General features: G+C 33.8%; 1 protein-coding gene across 1 annotated transcript in view; it reads right to left on the reverse strand.

Annotated features, from left to right (window-relative positions):
• The window catches only part of CSMD3 (CUB and Sushi multiple domains 3), a 577,112-nt gene that overhangs the window by 172,299 nt on the left and 385,601 nt on the right, over window positions 1-19,212 (reverse strand). Inside the window, exons 26-28 of the mRNA XM_030971761.1 lie at window positions 19,060-19,186; window positions 18,177-18,379; window positions 2,054-2,245 (exon numbers count right to left, since the gene is read on the reverse strand). Coding sequence (XP_030827621.1) covers window positions 2,054-2,245; window positions 18,177-18,379; window positions 19,060-19,186 — 522 coding nt within the window. The remainder of the gene's footprint in view (window positions 1-2,053; window positions 2,246-18,176; window positions 18,380-19,059; window positions 19,187-19,212) is intronic.

Genomic DNA, 19,212 nt, shown 5'->3' on the forward strand with positions numbered 1-19,212 from the left:
GCCTGAAACAAAACAGCAGCAACAAATGAAATTGAGCCACAAGGAAAAAAAATATTTATCTATGAATTTCTGAAGAAAGTCTGAAACCTTGGGAGACAGTTTATAGTTCCCCTAAATGTATAGTTAACCTGAATCCTAAAATCTGTTTTTGCATATCAGAATTTTTAATGTAATCCCTGAGAAAAATAAGCAAATACAGTCACTTAAGATTCTGGTATCTATGCAGGATTGGATACAGAAAATCTTTGGAATGGAAAACATGGAGATATTTTTTGCAGCACAGACACAAACCAAAGGACTGTCTTTTGGCAGAAACATGCTCTTAAATTTATAGTTTCTCAGAATAACTTTAGTATAGAAGAATTTTTAATTACTATCTTTCATTCAAATACATGAATCATTATTTAATTCTCTGTTATTGTCCCATCGCTAGTACCTTTGAAAGGAAGATGTTAAAATTTTGCGAGGCAAGACTAAGGGAATTAAAAAAAAACAAGGCACTCCCACAGGTAAGAACAATTAAAAAGTACATTTCCCTCATTTTGAGCATTAATAATTAAGAGGTTTGAAAAGACACTTTGGTGTATAAAGAACGAATACAATAGATCTAGAGCATGGTACAACTATACACCTTCAGAATTATTCCTGCCTCTTATTCTTTCATCAAAATTATGTTTGTTTTTTTATAAAGCTTTGATAAACAATGATGATGTTGAAGTTACATGTGGGGTAAGCATTGCACAGTTTGGATTTACAGGAATGAAAGCAACATTAATGAATATATTACAAGTTATGAGAAAAAAATCAATGAACTTCAGGGTGTACTGAGCTACAACACAGTTTTGAAATCACTTAGCTCCAAGACAAGGTTTGCACACTCTAGTCTATTAGCAGTTCATATTCTCCAAGAATGTATCATTATAGGAAATCAATGGAGAATAACTTCATGCTTGACATTTGGACAAATAAATCATCATAATAAGCATTCTTGCTACTCTGTGTACAGTAGGCTTTTTGCATGAAGTGTGGAACTTACCAGTATTAATTAAATGGATGCTTGCAGCTAAAATCAAGTATATGCATATTTAATATATGCTACAGACAGAATGTCAGTTGAGCACCTACACCTACATTTAGTCTATTTTGTAATATAACCAACTCACTATTGATAGTGATTAAAACTGCTAGTACTGCTTTATAATAGGGTAATTATTTTTCAGTTGAGATATGTATTTTAAAAACAGCAATATCAAATAAGGCCAGCATAATAGAAAAATATTTTAACTTTAGGGCCCAGAGCCCTAGGATTCCTTTTACTTGTTCACTTAGATATCTACAGATGTTCAGTCACCATTACTATAAAATGCATATTTTCACATCTAAGAATTATAAGAGATGAGCAATAAAATGTTTCTTTACTGCAGTCTTCCAGAAAATAGTCGAGACAGTTCTTGTCTTCAAGCCCATAAACTCACATGACACAGGAAGGCATAGTAAGGAGAGTAAGAGCAGAGAAAATAACACTTTTAACACATTAAGTAGAATAGCCAAGACACTAAGTCAGTATGGTAGTGTTTGCAAACACCTGTCTGCAGATATGCATGAACAAGGTAGGCAGCATGCATACAGAGGATATGCAAATAGAATGCAGATTTTATTTGTAACAGCTAAGGTCAAGATAAGTTTATTAAATGAAAGAGAGTATTTGAAAGCTTTACAGAGCTCCTTGCAGTTGTAATCTCTGGCGAATTCCTCCCCGCAATCTTTGTCACAGAATACACTACCAAGGATAATAGTCACTGACACTGACTGGTTTTCTCTGTCCCAGATCATCAAGTTATAAATGAGATGGCCCTGAGAGGGAGAGCATGAGAACTATTATACTAACAACTACAGAGGAAAGGTTTTGGTTATGACTATCAGAGGTTGACATTAAATCATTTTTAAGATGTGCAGTACATGTATTTTCTTCAAACAAGTTCCTAGAACAGTGTAATTCATTACATAAAGGTTTCAATTTTTAGGAAAGCATCATTTATTTTTTTCTGCATACCTATACAGACTGGTGGGTTTGGCTGCCAGAAGTACCGGTTTTCTACCTGAATGCAGGTTATTCTCTCATCTCCTTGAAGTTCATAGCCAGGGTCACACTGAAAAATGACAGTGTCTCCAGGTTCTCTTCCATCACCATTTCTAGTTCCATTCATGGGGACGCCAGGATCACGACAGGCAGTTGCTACAGAACCTAGCAACACAGTGAAAAAAAATATAAATACATTTTGGAAAAAAAAAATCCATTTTGTTGCATTTTTCTAATCAGGAAGCTCTGCAAATTCAAAATTTTTTTAATCACTTAAAAATGTTGAGAAATCATCCCACAATCTGCTGGTTTTATACTATTATTCTTTTCTATCTCTTTTAGTTATTAAAAGTGCCTAATTTTTCTTTTAGTTATTTTTTAATTCTTTGAAGCACTGCAGTATGCAAAAAGGAAAGGAGGAGATTTCCTATTACCCTGGACATTTAGTACTTTTAACTTAGAGCAATTTTTAATATGAATAAAATTGAAATCAGATTAAGGTCTTCAGGTTTTCTAATTAAGGTATGCTTGCATACATCTTCAATTCTCCACAATTCTATAGTTCATAAATGTATCTATGGTGCAACATTTAGCTGTGACCTTGGAAGAGAATTTTATTGATCAATCCTATCTATACCCTTGCACATGACCTATCTACAACACTAGGCTTTTGTAGTAATAATAAAGAAATCATTACAAAAAATACACATGGATTTAGTTTCAGACAATGTACAGCTATATATAATACATCAGTATGGATTGTTATTAAGATAAAATACAATCACAATAATTACAAAAGTATAAAAAAATTAAAGATATTTTCCTCTTGATCAACATAATAAAATATGCACTGAAACATGTAAGCTTAAGGAAAAAGTACATCAATATTTATTAAGGTAAATATTATTTCCTACTAACATTATGGAAGAGAAACATGTTATATGTATTACAAATAAATACCAAATGTCAGACTTGCCTGTGGAACTAGTCCCACTGAGCTCAGCAACCTGTGTAACATAAACACAAAGTGGCAGTACTGAGATTTAATTCAGATGCCCTCTTTCTGAGAAGGTAATACCAGCAGGCAGAAATCTATTCATCCAAAATGTGTCTGGGTTTTGTATTTACAATGTTTTTGAAGAGCAAATTTTGGTCTAAACTGTATTTCTCTCAGCAAAAACCAAACACTCCAAGGACGTTCTTTTCTGAGATGCACTTACTAAAAATATAATTGGTGCTATACAGTTATAGCTGTATAAAAATTGGGATTTTTATGGGGTTGTTTTTAAACATAGGAAGTACTGACTAAAGGAAAAAAATATTAAAAAATATAGGCCCACAAATAAATTCTCACATAAAAATAAAGCATGAACAGAAGGGGAAAATTTTCCTTCTTAGTCCTCAAATATTAAATATATATTTCTTTTAAATGTTTCAGAATAAATTAAAGATAGCTATCTTTTTATGTTTTCATGTAATTTTTTAAAACTTCTGTTTTAGACACTACCATGACTTCTGTTTGTATCTTTAAATATGTTGCTGGGTTTAAACTTAGAAAAATATTACTAAAATATTAAATTACTAAATTCACTGTGTTCTGCCCACTTTAATATTATCTGCCTTGAATTTTGCCATAAACAAGAAAAAAAATTCTCTGCTTTATCTAAAACATGCTATTTCAGAATACTGGTGGCTGATTCTTACTCAGAATTTGCAATCAATCTTGAAGGGCCAAAAAGAGAATATTGGCATGAAACTTGTTATTGTCTGTTCATCATATTGCTCTTACATGATTTCATCATTATGTAAAAAAAAATGGATAGGGCTGAAAAAGACATGAAGGGGCCACACAGGAATTTCTGATACAGTTTCTTTGGGTATTTTAATCACTTAATAATATTTATGCAAATTAATTTTTTAAGATGAGATCTGTGTGCCAAACTTATCACCTTACTCTTATTTGCCTTGTATAGCAGTCATCTTGCATGCTTGCACGCTTGCTCAACCCACCTCCTGGTCTTTTGGCTTTGTAGCCAAATTGATGAGGCATGGATTGGATAAGTGGAGTATGAAATGGGTGGAAAACAGGTTGGTGTGCCATGTTCAAAGAGTGTCCATGATCCAAAACCTAGGCAGGAGCTGTTTGGCAGCAGTGTCCCTCAGGGGTGGTTGTTGACTTTAATATTCATTAAAGATGGGGACAATGAGACAAAGTTAGCTTTTGGCAAGTTTACAGACACTGGCTGATCAGTAGATATGCTCTAGTGCAGGGAAGCTATTTAGGGAGGTCTCAGTAGGCTGGAGAATAAGGCTGAGACAAAATTCAGGAGGTTCTAAAAAGGAAATTCATCCAGGACAAATGAATCCCAAGAAACAATTTACCAGAAAGCAGCTTTACGAAAAAGGAATAGAGAAGACAAAAGCCCTTCTAGGAAGCATGTGTGCAGCAAAAGCACAAACATAGCAATCAGAAGATGGAAGAAGCAAAACTCCAGATGTATAAAGGAAAACACTGTTTCACTTCAAGTGTGGTCAAACATTCTATTTTGTTTCTTTTATAGAGGGGTTGTTATCTGTTTGACTGTTTTGTGACCAGGCAATTGGACTAGAGGTCTTCAGAGGTACTTTCCAACTTTAACTATTCCATGAATATTTTTAAACTTTGCAAATTCACATTAAATACACACAGATCTAATTTAAAGATAAAACCACTGCTCTAAGACTGTTTTTTGCATTAGAACTAGAATGCAAAAGAGAGCTTCTCCGCTCCTACTATGTCATCATCTGGGTTTTAGAATTTTAAGTAGATGATTTCTAGAAGTCTAATTCTCATTTTTTTCTGAGTTTGTTCAGCATTTTGAAAGGCTCTATTAAAAGTATGAAATCTAACTGAAGGGTTTATGAGCTGGTTTGGCAGACCAGGTGAGCTTCTCAACGGGCTGATAAAAAATTTATTCTGAATGACCAGGATGTAAGAAAGGAAAAGAATGCAGCATGCCATTAAAAGTACTGAATATACTTTGATTTATCATAAGTAAATAATCATTTATTAGCTTAGATTTGCCTAAAATCTGTGGGAAATTTTGCTTCTCTCTGCTCTTTAAAGTCCTACCTAAAGGAAGAGAGAAAAAAACCTTCATAATACAGCTACTTCATAATACAGCATATCACATGATATGTGATTTATATATTCATGTAGTTGTACGACATTATCCTAAATATCATCATCAGGATAATAAAACAGTGATGAGTTCTTAGTGAAAGCACACTATAGAGCTATAAATGTGCTAACTTGGAGCACTTAGTACAATTTTTCACACAGACTTTGGAGATGTGGTAGGGTAAAAATAGGAAATAGCCTTAGGTATTCATACTGGACAATTATAGAAGTAATGCATTTATGGAGAGTTAACATATATTCCCCATATATTCAAACTGAATTTCTTAATCACAGCTTTCTGTCATGTCTTCTGTAGCTGTAAGGGTTTTTTCATGTGCCTGACTCTAGCCCATCATTACCACTGTTAAAAGCTGTGTATGTTTACTGGTTTTTTATTTCAGAGAGGCTATCTGTGTGTTCTGTCCTCTGTTCTCAACTCTTTTTGCCTCTTTAATCTATTTATTTTTTTAATATTTCTTTTCATTACCTATCTTCAGCCTATTTTTTTTCTCTTTTTAATGTGTCAATACTGTTTATGAACTGTATATTCCAGTACAAGACGTGGGATTTTTTTTCCTGTTATATATTCAGGCACCTCAATCACTGAAGTGATCACATCATTCCCCATGAACATTTGTGGAGTAAGCAAAAATTCTGGGAATAATGCCTTTATATATGCCTGATTACCTGCAATGCAATCTTGAGAGCTTTCTGTAAAATAAAGATTGGGCTATCACAGTTCCCCATAAGTTCATGTATAAGCACTAAAGTTCTTTGTGATGTATTAGAGTTGATAAACAAAGAAAAGAATACCTCATTTTTTATTCTATTACAATAATTGGAAACTCAGAGTAGGAAATATTGTCTTGAATAACAAGCAAGCTGTGATTTGTGAATGTAATCCATTAATTTCCTATAAAAACATTTTTTATGGGAAATGGACAAAACTCAGATGTGTCTATTACCTAATATATGCAGCATAACAGGTGCAAGAGTGACTCTGTGTGTAGCACAAACCTGTGAGTGTTCATCTGAGAGCTTTTTTTCTCTAATGAAGAGAGAAAAATGCAGAAACCTATTTTATTTTTTCTCTTGGCACTGCTAGTTCAGAGTAATCACATGCAATCAGTCAAACAATTTGGGCTAGATAAAGAATTAAGAGACAATTCTTGATCACAAATTCCAGGATGGAGATGAATGCAGCTCATGCTTAAACTGTTCAGTGGGTGAGAGATTAGTGAACATATTAGATAGACAGAGCTTGTGTGTCTCTCTACATGGTCAGAGCGACAGAAAGTGTTTCAACGCAATTATTACACACTTCTGAGCTGAGTATGTTTGTAAAATAAAAGTCCAGATTGGGTTTTGGTTTGCAGTGGGGCATGGTTTTGGAGCAGATGAGTTGTTTTCATTTGGATGAAGCTAAATTTGAAGATACACTACTGAACTACGCTAGAACGACTCTGAACTAAGAATATCTCTAAACAGTGTTGCCAGCAGTGGTTCATTACCAGCTGTTTCAATCCATGTATCAGCTCCTCTCAGTTCTTCTGTGTGATGTGCTAACACAGAAATAACTGAAGGACCCACAAGTGAGACTTAATATCTCAGATTATGGCCATATAACCATATTTTCTAATTTAGACTTTGAATATGAGATCACCAATCCTCCAGAAAACAAATGCCATTGCACAGGCAGAAGTATTTACTCTGGAAAGTTGTTTATCTTACACAGTTCCTGCTAGGTGACTTGAATAAAGTGGGGCAGAATATTGTTTAGAATCTTGGCAACCAAGCCATGCAAAAAATTAATTTCTTTTCCACTCAAAACTTGTTTGAATTTTTCCTAAGAGCATTCATATAAACAGATTCATATGTTTTGAGCAGTAGAGATGAGGGAGATGATCCTAAATCATCTCTTTATGAGCTGTACAATACAGTGCAAAGGTTCCTACAGAGCCACAGAAACCATTAAACCAGAATTCACTCATACCCAGAAAAGATGTAAACACAGATCTTTCTACAAATGTCGTTTATGTGGGGTATAAAAAAGTTTTGATACATCTTTTCAATAATAAGGAAAAAATATATTTCATCCATAAATCAGATAATTAAATATTCTAAATTGATTATTCCTGCTTCAAAAGCCATAAGTTACTACCAGGTTCAAAAAGTTTCTGATAGTTCATAAGCCCAAGAAATTTAACAGGTGACTGAAATGTTCTAAAAGGACAGATCTAATTTCATGGAGGTAAGATACCTTGAAACATAGCAATAAAAGTTGGGCAAGGTTATAAGAGACTCCACTGATGCTGGAAACAATATCATAAATGTCTTGAGATTTCTTGGTGTTAACAGTGATTTCTAAATTTGATGTTGTAATGCATGCCAAGTCAAATATAATTAGAGTCCGAATCTCAAAGCTGAAGAAATAAGGAAAAAATAAATATTTTTTTCTTTTTTTTTTCTTTTTTTCCTCCTTTATTTTTTTTCTTTCCCCAGAGCCCACAGTCATGTCAGCAGCTTCAAGCCTTCCAAATTTCAGGGCCTCATAACACAAATCATGTTTAAAATATTATTATAAGCTTATTTAAACCAACATATTCTTCCAAACTCCTATCACTTTAAATAAAGGCTTTCTAGTATTGCTGGTCTTTCAAACATGCATCAGCCTGAACCAAACCTGACTGCACCTTCAAAATTCAAGCTGTCTCAGGACCCACATAATACCTTTACCTATATGGACACTGCAGTCTCCCTGAATCTCTAATGCTGTTTGAGAACCAGGTAAGCCTGGTATTTGCTATTTTAAATCCAACCTTCTATATAACTTTTCCTGAAAAAGAAAGAATAAATTACTTACAGCATTTTCATGGTCTTCTACCAACAGAAGAACTGCTGATAGCATTTCTTTAATCTATTTTTAACTCTCCTTTCTGCTGTAGATCTAACAGATATTTAGAAGCATGGTCATTGTAATTCTTAAGTAAATTCTAACCACAGACTCCATTTGTTGATTTTGCATGACTTCATGGATCCTATCTAAGTTTGTCAGTTATTGTTTGAAGATTAAAATGGGAAAATATTAGGAATAAATCAAAGAATCAGAATTTCATTTTGGACAACACATCCCTTCAATGAAGAAGTTTAACATCTTGCATAACCAGGTTTTCTAGGTTGCATAAGCAGGTCTCTGTGCTAAGGAAACTTCCCCATCCAGCCATCCTGGACTAACTCTGGCAGTCACACTTGCACAACCAAAGCTTGGGCTAAGGCTCCTTCATAGCCACACGCCCCACACTCATGGTCAGAACAAGTTTACTAACCAGTTTGACCCCATCTCAGACATCAACTGAACTTATTTTAAAACACTTGTTTACACTGTAACCTGGTATAGTCTCTTTTTTGGGGGGGTGAGTGGGGATGGTAAATGGGGGAAGAGGGCAACAGTGGACATGAAGATTTTTCTTAAGGGTGTTTATCTGATTTTACTATCAGATAGGATTAGAGATAGGTTATCAGAAAGGATAGGTTATGGATCGCACTACTAGATACATTGTAGTTCTTAGGGAGATAAATGACATTGGTTTAATGAAATAATTTTACTTTTGCTAATTGTTTTTGTTTTGTCAATTTATACTAGTTGCTAAAACCATCCAAAGCACTACACTTCTCTTAGAATGCAAACCTTAAGAGTTATTTTATCTCCAGTTCATAAGTAATGATCTTTTTTTTTCAATAATATGAACTCTCCAGTTTGGAACAGGTATTATTTCTTAAGTATTTGCTCAGAGCTTTGGCAATGAGTATGAAACTCAGGCCCAAATAAACAAATTGACATATGGCTTCAGATAATTTCTGAAACTCAATAGAAAATGGATACTGTCACAATATCTAATCATGCTGGCAATGCATTCCAGCTGGAAAGAAGGGTTTTGAAAATCCTAATTTCATTTAGATTGCATGTTTATCACTTGGGGTTTTTTGGAATGTTTTGGTTCTTTTAAGATTTTTATACTATATCAGATCTCATATTCCTTTATGCATACATGTGAACAGTGAGATAGAAATAGCTTCTCAAAACGAAGAAATTATGAGAACCTTGGACTACACACAAGGGCTGCTCATGCAGTGAAAAATCTTACTAAGGGTAATTCAGTTCTTAATAACATTTCTATTAAAAAGATTATTCAGATGATTTGAGGTAAAATGTGTGAGTTTCATTTGGAGGTCTGCAGAATAGTGTGCAACCTGCTTTGTTGCAGCTGTTAATGATATGGTTGTACAACAGAGAACTGCACTTCTGGTTTGCCTTGGCCTTTAACTGAAATCTTCTGAAGAGAGGGGGAGATTGTTCCCATGTTAAAACTTAAATTTTTTATTTTGCCTTTTAGTTTCATAAATTTTATATTTGTATAATAGATTTATAGTTTCAAAACACTGAGAATATTTTGATAGCTCCTAAAGATATGGCCAAACCTTTAATCTGTCTGAATTTTTTACTTGTGTACAATTTTTCCAATAATTCTTTTTATTTGTTTGCTTGGGTTGTGTTGGGGGGGTGGGGAGGGTATACTATAATTGATAAGTTTGACATTGATGCAGAATTTGCCTCATCATTTGGTAATATTCTGTCCATACACTTGAATGTAATTACCCTGTTCTTTGCAAAGGCAATAATTTTTTTCTGTTGAAGGAAGTATTATACTATAGTCACTTGAAAAATTTAAAGAACACTGTGAAGGAATAGCTTCTGTTTACTTTAGTACTATACATATTACATTTTATCAAAACAACAATGGAATATTAATAAGAATAAAGATTCTATATTTATATATTTAGCAAGATTTTAAAATTCATCTCTGCAAATGAGTTGTATCTCAGATTGCATGTCTGATTATGTCCAGCTTGTAATTGAAGATACCGGCCCACAAATAATTTTTTCTACATTCATACACATAGGACCAAAAGACAAGCAATCATCAGTCAAGAGTCTTTTCTCTATCCATCAATTATGAGATCAGACAGATTACTGGAATGCTGTTAAGAAAAAATATAATTTCCCTGACAAAAAAATAGCAGCAAAAAACTCTCTTTTATATTACCATGTTACAAAATGGGTATCCCTGGGCAGAAATGGGGTAAGAGGGAAGTAGGAACAGACAATAAGCTGACAAACTTGAAGTCAACTCCATTGTAGTGGAGTGTTTGTGCTACACTGATGGTTGGGCTTGGTGATCTTAGAAGTCTTTTCCAACATTAATGATTTATTTATATATTTATATATACACACATTTCTGTGATGTTCAGTTAATTACAAGCTTGCAATAAAACCTCTAAATCACTTTCCTTTCCTTTGATATGGATTGTATACCATAGAATATGCACTTGTCTTACACTCATGGACTTAAAAAGGAGAGATGTTCAAATGAGAAGAGACTAAGACCTTGGAGAAACAAAAGATAAGTCTCAAAATAGTCATCCCTCTTGTCCCTCCTGTACATTTGTGAACTCTACTGCAATCTGAATGCAGGAAAAAGTAACAGTCCTGAAGATGTACCTGTACTTGCAGGAAAGATCCCATAACATATGTGCACGTATCTATAAAGGGTGGCACATGAATGATAAACAAAGGAAATTAATGATACTGAAAATGATGAACAGAATATCTGTCTCCAAAGTAGCACTAACTAGAATGAATGAAAACCAGAATTTCTCAGTGACAACAGAGAACAGAATAACTATGGCATTCTGATTTATCTCCCATTGGAAAATGGCTTCTCCAGTCATGTGGTTGAATTTCAATTCCACAGTTTTCTTCTGTCTTTTATATCAAATGCTTAGCAAGACACCATTTTGGAGAATTCTGTAAAACAAGCTCAATATACTGTTCTCCTAGGTACAGAATTTATTGTAAGAAAATGAACTCCGCGTACATTTAAAGAAGGGCAACCTGTCACCTGTGTGCGGTTTTGTAAAAATAAATCACATAAGCCTCAAACGATGGACTTGTCAGTCCCACAGTATTTTGCTCGATGTTCTATGTAATACTGCAAACATGGACTGATGAGTAATCAATCTAGCATATGAATGCAGAGACTAATTTTCATAGTGAATTCTTCACAAGACAAGGGGTTTGGGTTATGTTTCTTTGTACGCAGGAGACAAAGATAAGTCTTGGTCCCATGCAGTTTTGTCCACTTATTGGTAGCAAAAGAAATACAAAGGAAGGAAAGCTTAGTTGAGATTATACTCCTTATCCAGCCAATGGGGTTACATAATTTTGGCTTCAATCGAGCATAAAGAGGCAAACTATATTATTAAGCACAAGTTATTTGATCACCAGTCTTCCTCATATCCTATGATATCATATTCTATAATTTGATACTTTGAATAAAATCATACACTTATGTATGTGGATGCAAACCAAAATGTAATGCTTTTCTGTTGATGTCACACCTAAATATTAGGAAATTACCTGGCACACAAAATAGCATAACCTGTATACTTTTGACAAATTTTTAGTGACTAATACAAAACATAAAATAAAATACATGGTATTAATTAAATCTTCAAAGTGTCTTAGTTGAAATAATTTCAAGGATTTGTATTATTACATAAATATTTTGCTGTCTGGTGCTCTATTTTGATCAATAGCTGACTTAGATTTCAATGAAAGAGATTGGATTAACCAAAGGAAAAAAATATATGGAAGTTAGAGAACCTTTTCTGAAACAGAAAAGTAATTTCATTCATAATATTAAGAACCACACAAGTATAGGTTTGCGCTTCCAAATTTACTTTGCTATATACACAATTATAAATATTTGCAATGGACTTCTCCTGCAATTAAAATAACCCATAGGAACTGAAAATTTATCCAAGAAACTTAAAGCGGAGTGTTCAATTTTATTATTCTTTAACAGAAAACATAGCATCAGATTTTTCAGATTCAAAGAATAGCTTTCCCACATATAAAATTGAAATATGAAATTAAAATACTAATCTGAGACACACAACATTTGAAATTTGGAACCCTATCAGCTTGATCTCTCTGAAATGCCATGTCACAAGTCAGACAAAGTCAACTTTACATATGTAAATTTAGGACAGGTAAGTAGACTTTCTATTCATACAAGTCAAAAGAGTTTGGCCAAACTATACTGCATGGAGTTTAAAAATCAGGAATTTAAATCTCAAATATAATTAAAAGAAGTTACTTTTATGGTGACATGGTGGAGAGGAGGATTTCTTTATTTATAATGTTAAAAATACTTGTAATTATAAGTCACCAATTCTTTTTGATATTTCCTTTCAGCTTTCACTTATTAATACTATGACTCCAAGTCTCTCTAGCTACAAGTCATTACCAAGGCATTTCACATGGAAGCATTAACTCATAGTATTTGCCTGCATAAAGTGCACATACCATCTATGCTACTGAAGTGAGAGATGACAGCTACTAAGTTATTGCCATTTACAGACTTGTGACAGGAATGAAATTTTTGTTATTGAAAGACATAAATGGTTGCTCCTTTTACTAATATCTGCTTCTTAAAAGAAAGGTAACAGCCAATAGAAGGAAACAAATCTATTAAATGGTTTCTTTCTCTTTAAGCCTCTTGATGCTAAAAACAAAGCAAACTCACCCCCAAAATAAAACAAAAAAAAATCCCCAAACTAAACAAGAAAACACACACCAATACCACCTCCTACAAACCTAAAACAAAACCACTGAGCTAAATTTAGAAGTGTGGACATCCATAGATATTTCCGATAGGAAAGCAGTGCTCCTGAAATCGATAAATCCAAAGGATTCTGCTCAAAGTTGAAAGATATCAGCAAACCAGAGTGTGAAAATATTTTAGATTAAAATTTCTTTCTGCTATGGAATAGACACAAGGAAAAATAAACCCTATGTTAGTGACTTCAGAAAAATGAAAAAGTTATGTCAGGAAGGGATCCCTATACCAGCTGTGGTAGGAAACAGCACTCTAAGAAACCTGTAAAATTCCCCATATGCATTTGCAAATCACCTTCATGGTAAATATATCAGAAGCAGACATCTTTGTTACTGGAAAAGTGAAGAAAAGAAAAAAAAATAGAAATGCAGGAAGGTGTTCATCATCAAAATGATCTTCCTAAATATAATGTGGCTAATAGGTCTGTCTTTGAACAAAAGAAATCCCATCAAAAACCAACAACAAGACAACAATAAAAACAACAAAAAACAATAAAAGAAAAAAGAAATAAAAGAAAAAAAATTGAACACAAAACATTTAGAAGACATTGTGGCTATAAATCATAAATATAGAAAGTTGACTTGCAAGCATTTAATCATCACAGTAATCAATGTAAGCAATATGATGCATTATAATTCTAGACTGGAAATTAGTATTGTCAGACTTAGCCATGCAAGCAGGTATCTGCCTCAAGGGTTCTAGGCTTTTTCTATAGTATATAGAGGCAAGTAACTCCAAAGGGCTATTCATCCAGTCTTAAAATAAGGAGGAACAACTAGCTGCAGTTTGACAGCATATCCTGTCAAACATTGCATTTTAAGGCATATCCTGTTATATAAGAGATGCTGCTAGAGCATCTATTTACAAAACCTTCCCAATACTAAAAAAATATTTACAGTTTAGTTCAGCCTTATAATGATCAAAAAATGTTCTATCCTGGGTGATTCTTAATCAGTCAGAAATGTGACTGCACTCTGAGATCTGAGCAGAATGTATTCTGTGATGCTGAGTGTTTCAGTAGTGCAGCTATTAGTGGTGAAATAATGGCCTACTAAAGATGAATACAGATCCTTCCTTTCTGCATGAAAGCTAAATGGCACCTGAAATGTTAAAGTTAGCAGAGAGAAAACTTTCCTGTAATACCAGAATCAAAGGCCATTGAAATCTGTGGAAATGATCTGATTAACTTCATTGGGATCTGATCTAATATTACACACTTCAGACATATTAAAGTGATTAAAAATATTACTTTAAACATGCACACAATTTTTATCAGCAAATGTTTTACATTTTAGTGTTCTTACTCAACTACTTTCAGTTCTCTGTCTTTTTTTCACAGCTACTAGTTTCATCTTGGTGACATGAAGTGATATCAGCTGGTGAAAATGTTTCACTGTGCCTAATATTTTGCTCTGACCCTGAGAAATACAGCTCATGTCTCTGGCAAATACATGATTGCTCCCTTCACTTTCTCCTTCACTTTTCTCGAAGGTTTAATTTTCTATTCTGCGCAGAATTTACCGTTAAAAAAAAAATATTGCTGATTTAATTGGTGTTTTCCCAGTATGTACTGGGCTCCTCATGCTCTGTATCTGTCAGCTGAGAGAAAATATAATGTAACAGGTATTTCCTGTTTGCATATTGCTTCTGGCCTGCTGTCAACTTTTCACACTTTAAGGCTAGACCTCTGGCATCTGTTCTATAGCTACATAGTCATCCACATGCCATTTAGACATGTTCCAAAATCCTCATATTTTTGTCTTACTGTTGAATCACCAGAGGTTCTTATTTTCCTTTTACACATATATACAAAGTTTTTGAAATATTCTGCTTTATTATACATCTTTTGCTACTTTGATTTTCAGGATTTATGGGTTCTGTTTTCTATCATGTTGCTTCATTGAAGTTTCAAAGAAGACTGCAGAAACTGAAAAGTTGTCATGTTGAAATTAAGAGATACTGTTGTGGTAATTTGCAGAGGTCTAATACAAAAATGAAAGACATAAAGACACATAAAAGAAATATTAGACCAAAATTCTGCTATGCCTAGTGATGACGTGAAGTCATTAATTTTTTTGTTTACATCAGATGTATAAAAGAAGCTGTATACTTTCACTAGACCTGGATAATTGGTGGAAAGTAGAGAAGAACAATCAGGCTCGGAGCAATGCACAATTTTGTTAAATTTAAAAATTTATCCTTGTCAACCATAAAAAAAATCTCCAGTATTCCTTAGTTCAGCATAAAATAAATAATTTCTTGCCGCTCTACTTGGACCTTATGAAACCCCAGCTGGAGTATTGCATCCAGCTTCATGGTCCCCAGCACAGAAAGGGAATGAGCCTATTGGAATGAGTCCAGAGGAGGCCACCAAGATGATTAGAAAGTTAAGACACCTCCCCTGTGAGGAAAGGCTGAGAGTATTGGGATTGCTCTGTCTGGAAAAGTGAAGGTTACAGGGAGTCCTAGTTGTGGACTTCCAGTACATGAAGGAAGCCTACATGAAACACAGAGAGAGACTTTTGACCAGGGTGTGGAGCAGCAGGACAAGGGTCAAACTGAACCAGAGTAGGTTTACATTACATATTAGGAAGAAATTCTTTACTTTGAGCATGGTGAGGCACTGGAACAGGCTGCCCAGAGAAGTTGGGGGTGACCCATAAATGGCAGTGTTCAAGGCCAGGCTGGATGGAGCTCAGAGAAACCTGTGCTGGGGAAAGGTGTCCCTGCCCAAGGCAAGAGGGTTGGAGCTGGATGGTCTTTAAGGTCCCTTCCAACCCACTATTTCAGATACAAATGACCTTTTGGAGTTTATTTCCTCCACAAAAAAGCAAGCTAACAAAAATAAACAAAATAGATCAATTGACATAATGGGCAAGAAAAATCTCATTGTGGAACTTTTTCCCTTTGGATCCTCTAAATTTTACAAAATTAATAACAAATTCCAGGATTTTAAAGGATTGCTTTGGGCAGCCCTAGAAAGAAACAATTCTAATATTACCTCCTGTAATACATAATACTAATTAAATATAACTTTCTTTCTACTTTTTATATAACAATTCATCTTTAGGTTTTTCCATCCACCTTTTAATTTGGTGAAGGATGCTATCTCCCCTGCCTTTTGTATCTCTAGACAAAAATTATTTTTCTGATTATATTGGATGGCTTATAGAGGAGTCAAATATAAATTATACCACATTATCAGTGGTGAAAATTTTTGCTCATTAAATGACAGATGCAAAACTGTGTAAGAACAATTGATAAAATGAAATAAAAAACTGTGAGAACTAATAGGAAGGTTTAACCCATTTTTGGAAACACATTTTTTAAAGGGTAAGAACATAATAGAGAAGAAAATAAAGCATTCAAAGTCTTAAATGGGTTTGAACATAAAATATCTGTTGTCATTAAATAACATTCCTCTTGAGGTAAAAGGGCCAATAATCCAGTTAAATAGTCTTACTTCATGAAATAGCAAGAGGAAAGTAAAAGCAGATACCTCCCTTGTGTGAGCTTTCTGTTGGTTAATTACAGTGTAGCTAGAGTATAAAGACACCATCTGTTTTACTCAGACAATATTATGTACTCAAAGAAAGTATATGAATACTTGGAACAAAGTTGCAAAGAATTGTCCTTCTCTTTCCTCCACCTCCTCAAATATTTTTCTTTATTGGTTAGTGAAATAATATGTCCGTAGAGCAATAGTGTTATTCAGGTTGTGTAGCAATTGGCACATTACTTTAAAATCTTTACTTAGGGAAAAAAACAAAACAAAACAAAACACCTCTGTTATTCTACTGAGAATATACATCCAAACCGTGTCACATCAACAGTTCGAGAAGGATCACTCTGATTTTGAGAATCTGGACTAAAGACAAAGAGAAATGCTGAGGCTGTAAAACTTCACAGATTTAGTGTCATTAGAACTCAACAGACTGCAACAGCATGGAGAAACAAATAAAAAGCCTATCAGATAAATTTCTAAACCCTCTTTTCACATAAATCAATGCAATTGCATCAGTAGCTGTTTTATAACTTTACTCCCATGTACGATCCATTTTTCCTTGTAACTCCATTCTTATTCTGCATCAATCTATTTTTCCACTCAGCTTTAATGACTGCCTAAATAAGTCCAGTGCATAATGGTCTCCCTCTCTGGCTTCAACATTAAATATAAAAGTATGCCTGAGAATGGAAACACACATGTGAGAATCTCTCAAACAGGGTCTGGAAGAGGGGAAAGTTGTAAAATGGCAAAAATACCTTGGAGCCAAAGGATTAAAACCTCTATTCACAGCTTCAAAAGTAAGCTGATGGAGCAGAAGCACTCTGTCACTACAAATAAAATATCTTTCACTTTGTACTCTCATTTACATAATTCATTCTTCCTTTAAATTACCGTATGCACATACATGTATTTGTCATACACATGGAAAGAATAAGAGTAGGGGAAAACAAGGGCTAATACAACTACCAAGCACAGAAAGCACAATGAGGTAAACAGTGTTAAAACATTGAGTCTCTGTGTCAACCCATGTTAAAAATTTTGCTACCACTACACAAAATTATATTAGACTAGTCTTTGTTAATCTTGAAAAATATATATAAATTTCACTGACCCGAGGAAAAAGAAGGTCAAAATGGACCTGGCTCAATGATTCCTTCTGTTTCAGCAATAAAATGTCTAAAGGGATTTAATAACAGTTGGGCAACTGTTTAGATTTGTCATCCTGCTGCCTATAATAAGATGATATAGGACCAGAAGGCAAAAGGGAGAAGGACATTGCTGTTCCTGTGGAGCTCTTTCCTGTTTCATCCCATACAATCACAAAAGAAATGAAAACTCACCACAGATATCTCTGAAAGCAGAAACTCTTACTGATTAGAAAAGGATGGAGATTTTAACATATCTACTTCAACTCCTTTGTGAAAAACACTAATTATAGTTATAAGAATTCTTGCACTGCCCCAGCTGCCTTGAAAACCAACACTAACAAAGAACATGATATTTTATTTGTTTTGTTTGTTTCTTTAAGATAAAAATATAACTTCACAACAAATCTTTAAGTCTGTGCCAATTTTTTCACTTAAAACATCAGAAGTGTAGTCACTGATTTCAAGTGTTTCCAGCATGATAATTATCTGTGAGTGAATTCATCTTATAATAAATTAAAAATTAAATTAATCAACTTACTTGAAAACTGTATGGCAAATCCAGATTTACTGATATAAAAATCTGTGTCAAACTGGATAGTTACTATGTTGAGTGTACTGTGAATGCCTTCAGGAATAAGGGAGCCACTAATTTCTTTGAGCAACATCTCATTCTCAGGTGGACCATCCCAAACTCGAAGGATGTCATGGGATGCCTCCGTATCAAAAGCAAGAAACTGGAGGCTGTAAGAACATAATGATTTTATTGTCAGCTTTAACATTACTCAAAAATATAACTTTAACAACAAAACTAAACAAGCAACAGAAAAAAAGTAAATAAAATTTAACTCCAAAGGGAATTTTTTTATAACATTTCACACATTTATCTTTGAATGCATTACAGCCCAATACAAAAATGAATTTGAAAGAAAAAAATACTTAGAATATTTGAATTTGTCCACCATAAAGTAATATATTACTTTAGTCATTCAAATAATCTATAAGTATCTACACAATTTTTTCAGAAGAGAGTTTCAGTTTCAGTTTTTCTAAAACAATATTATACATCACATTCCCATCAAAACTAATTAACTAAAAAGAGCTGTGAAAATGCAAGTTGTGTTGTTTTGTTGTTTTGTGTTTTTTTTAAATGTAGTCTTTCACTAAAGAGTTCTCCTGCTTCCAGTATTTCACAAAATTATAACCAATTTTAAAGCTCAGTCTTTTTTGAGGCAATGCTTATTAAAAATCAACAGTTTCAACCCAAACCTAAAATGACAAAACCTGTGATCTGCATCTTAAGTTTTTCACCCATAATCCCTTTTTTTCCTTCACTCTAGAGAGTGATTTGGTTATTATGACTCTAAGATTTGGTTATTATAGTAAAAAAATATATTCAAAATTTTAGGATTCATTTTCAGTACCTGACAATATTTCCTGGGTCTACTTCAATCACCCACATGCAGCGCAGATTGTTGTCATAGGGAAAAGGATAGCCAGGAGACAAGATTCTTCCTGATGACTCTCCTTTAAACCGTCCTCCACATTCAGCTAATAAAAAACATTATGGAATGATC

This window comes from Camarhynchus parvulus, chromosome 2, assembly GCF_901933205.1.
Source record: "Camarhynchus parvulus chromosome 2, STF_HiC, whole genome shotgun sequence".
Lineage (NCBI taxonomy): Eukaryota > Metazoa > Chordata > Aves > Passeriformes > Thraupidae > Camarhynchus > Camarhynchus parvulus.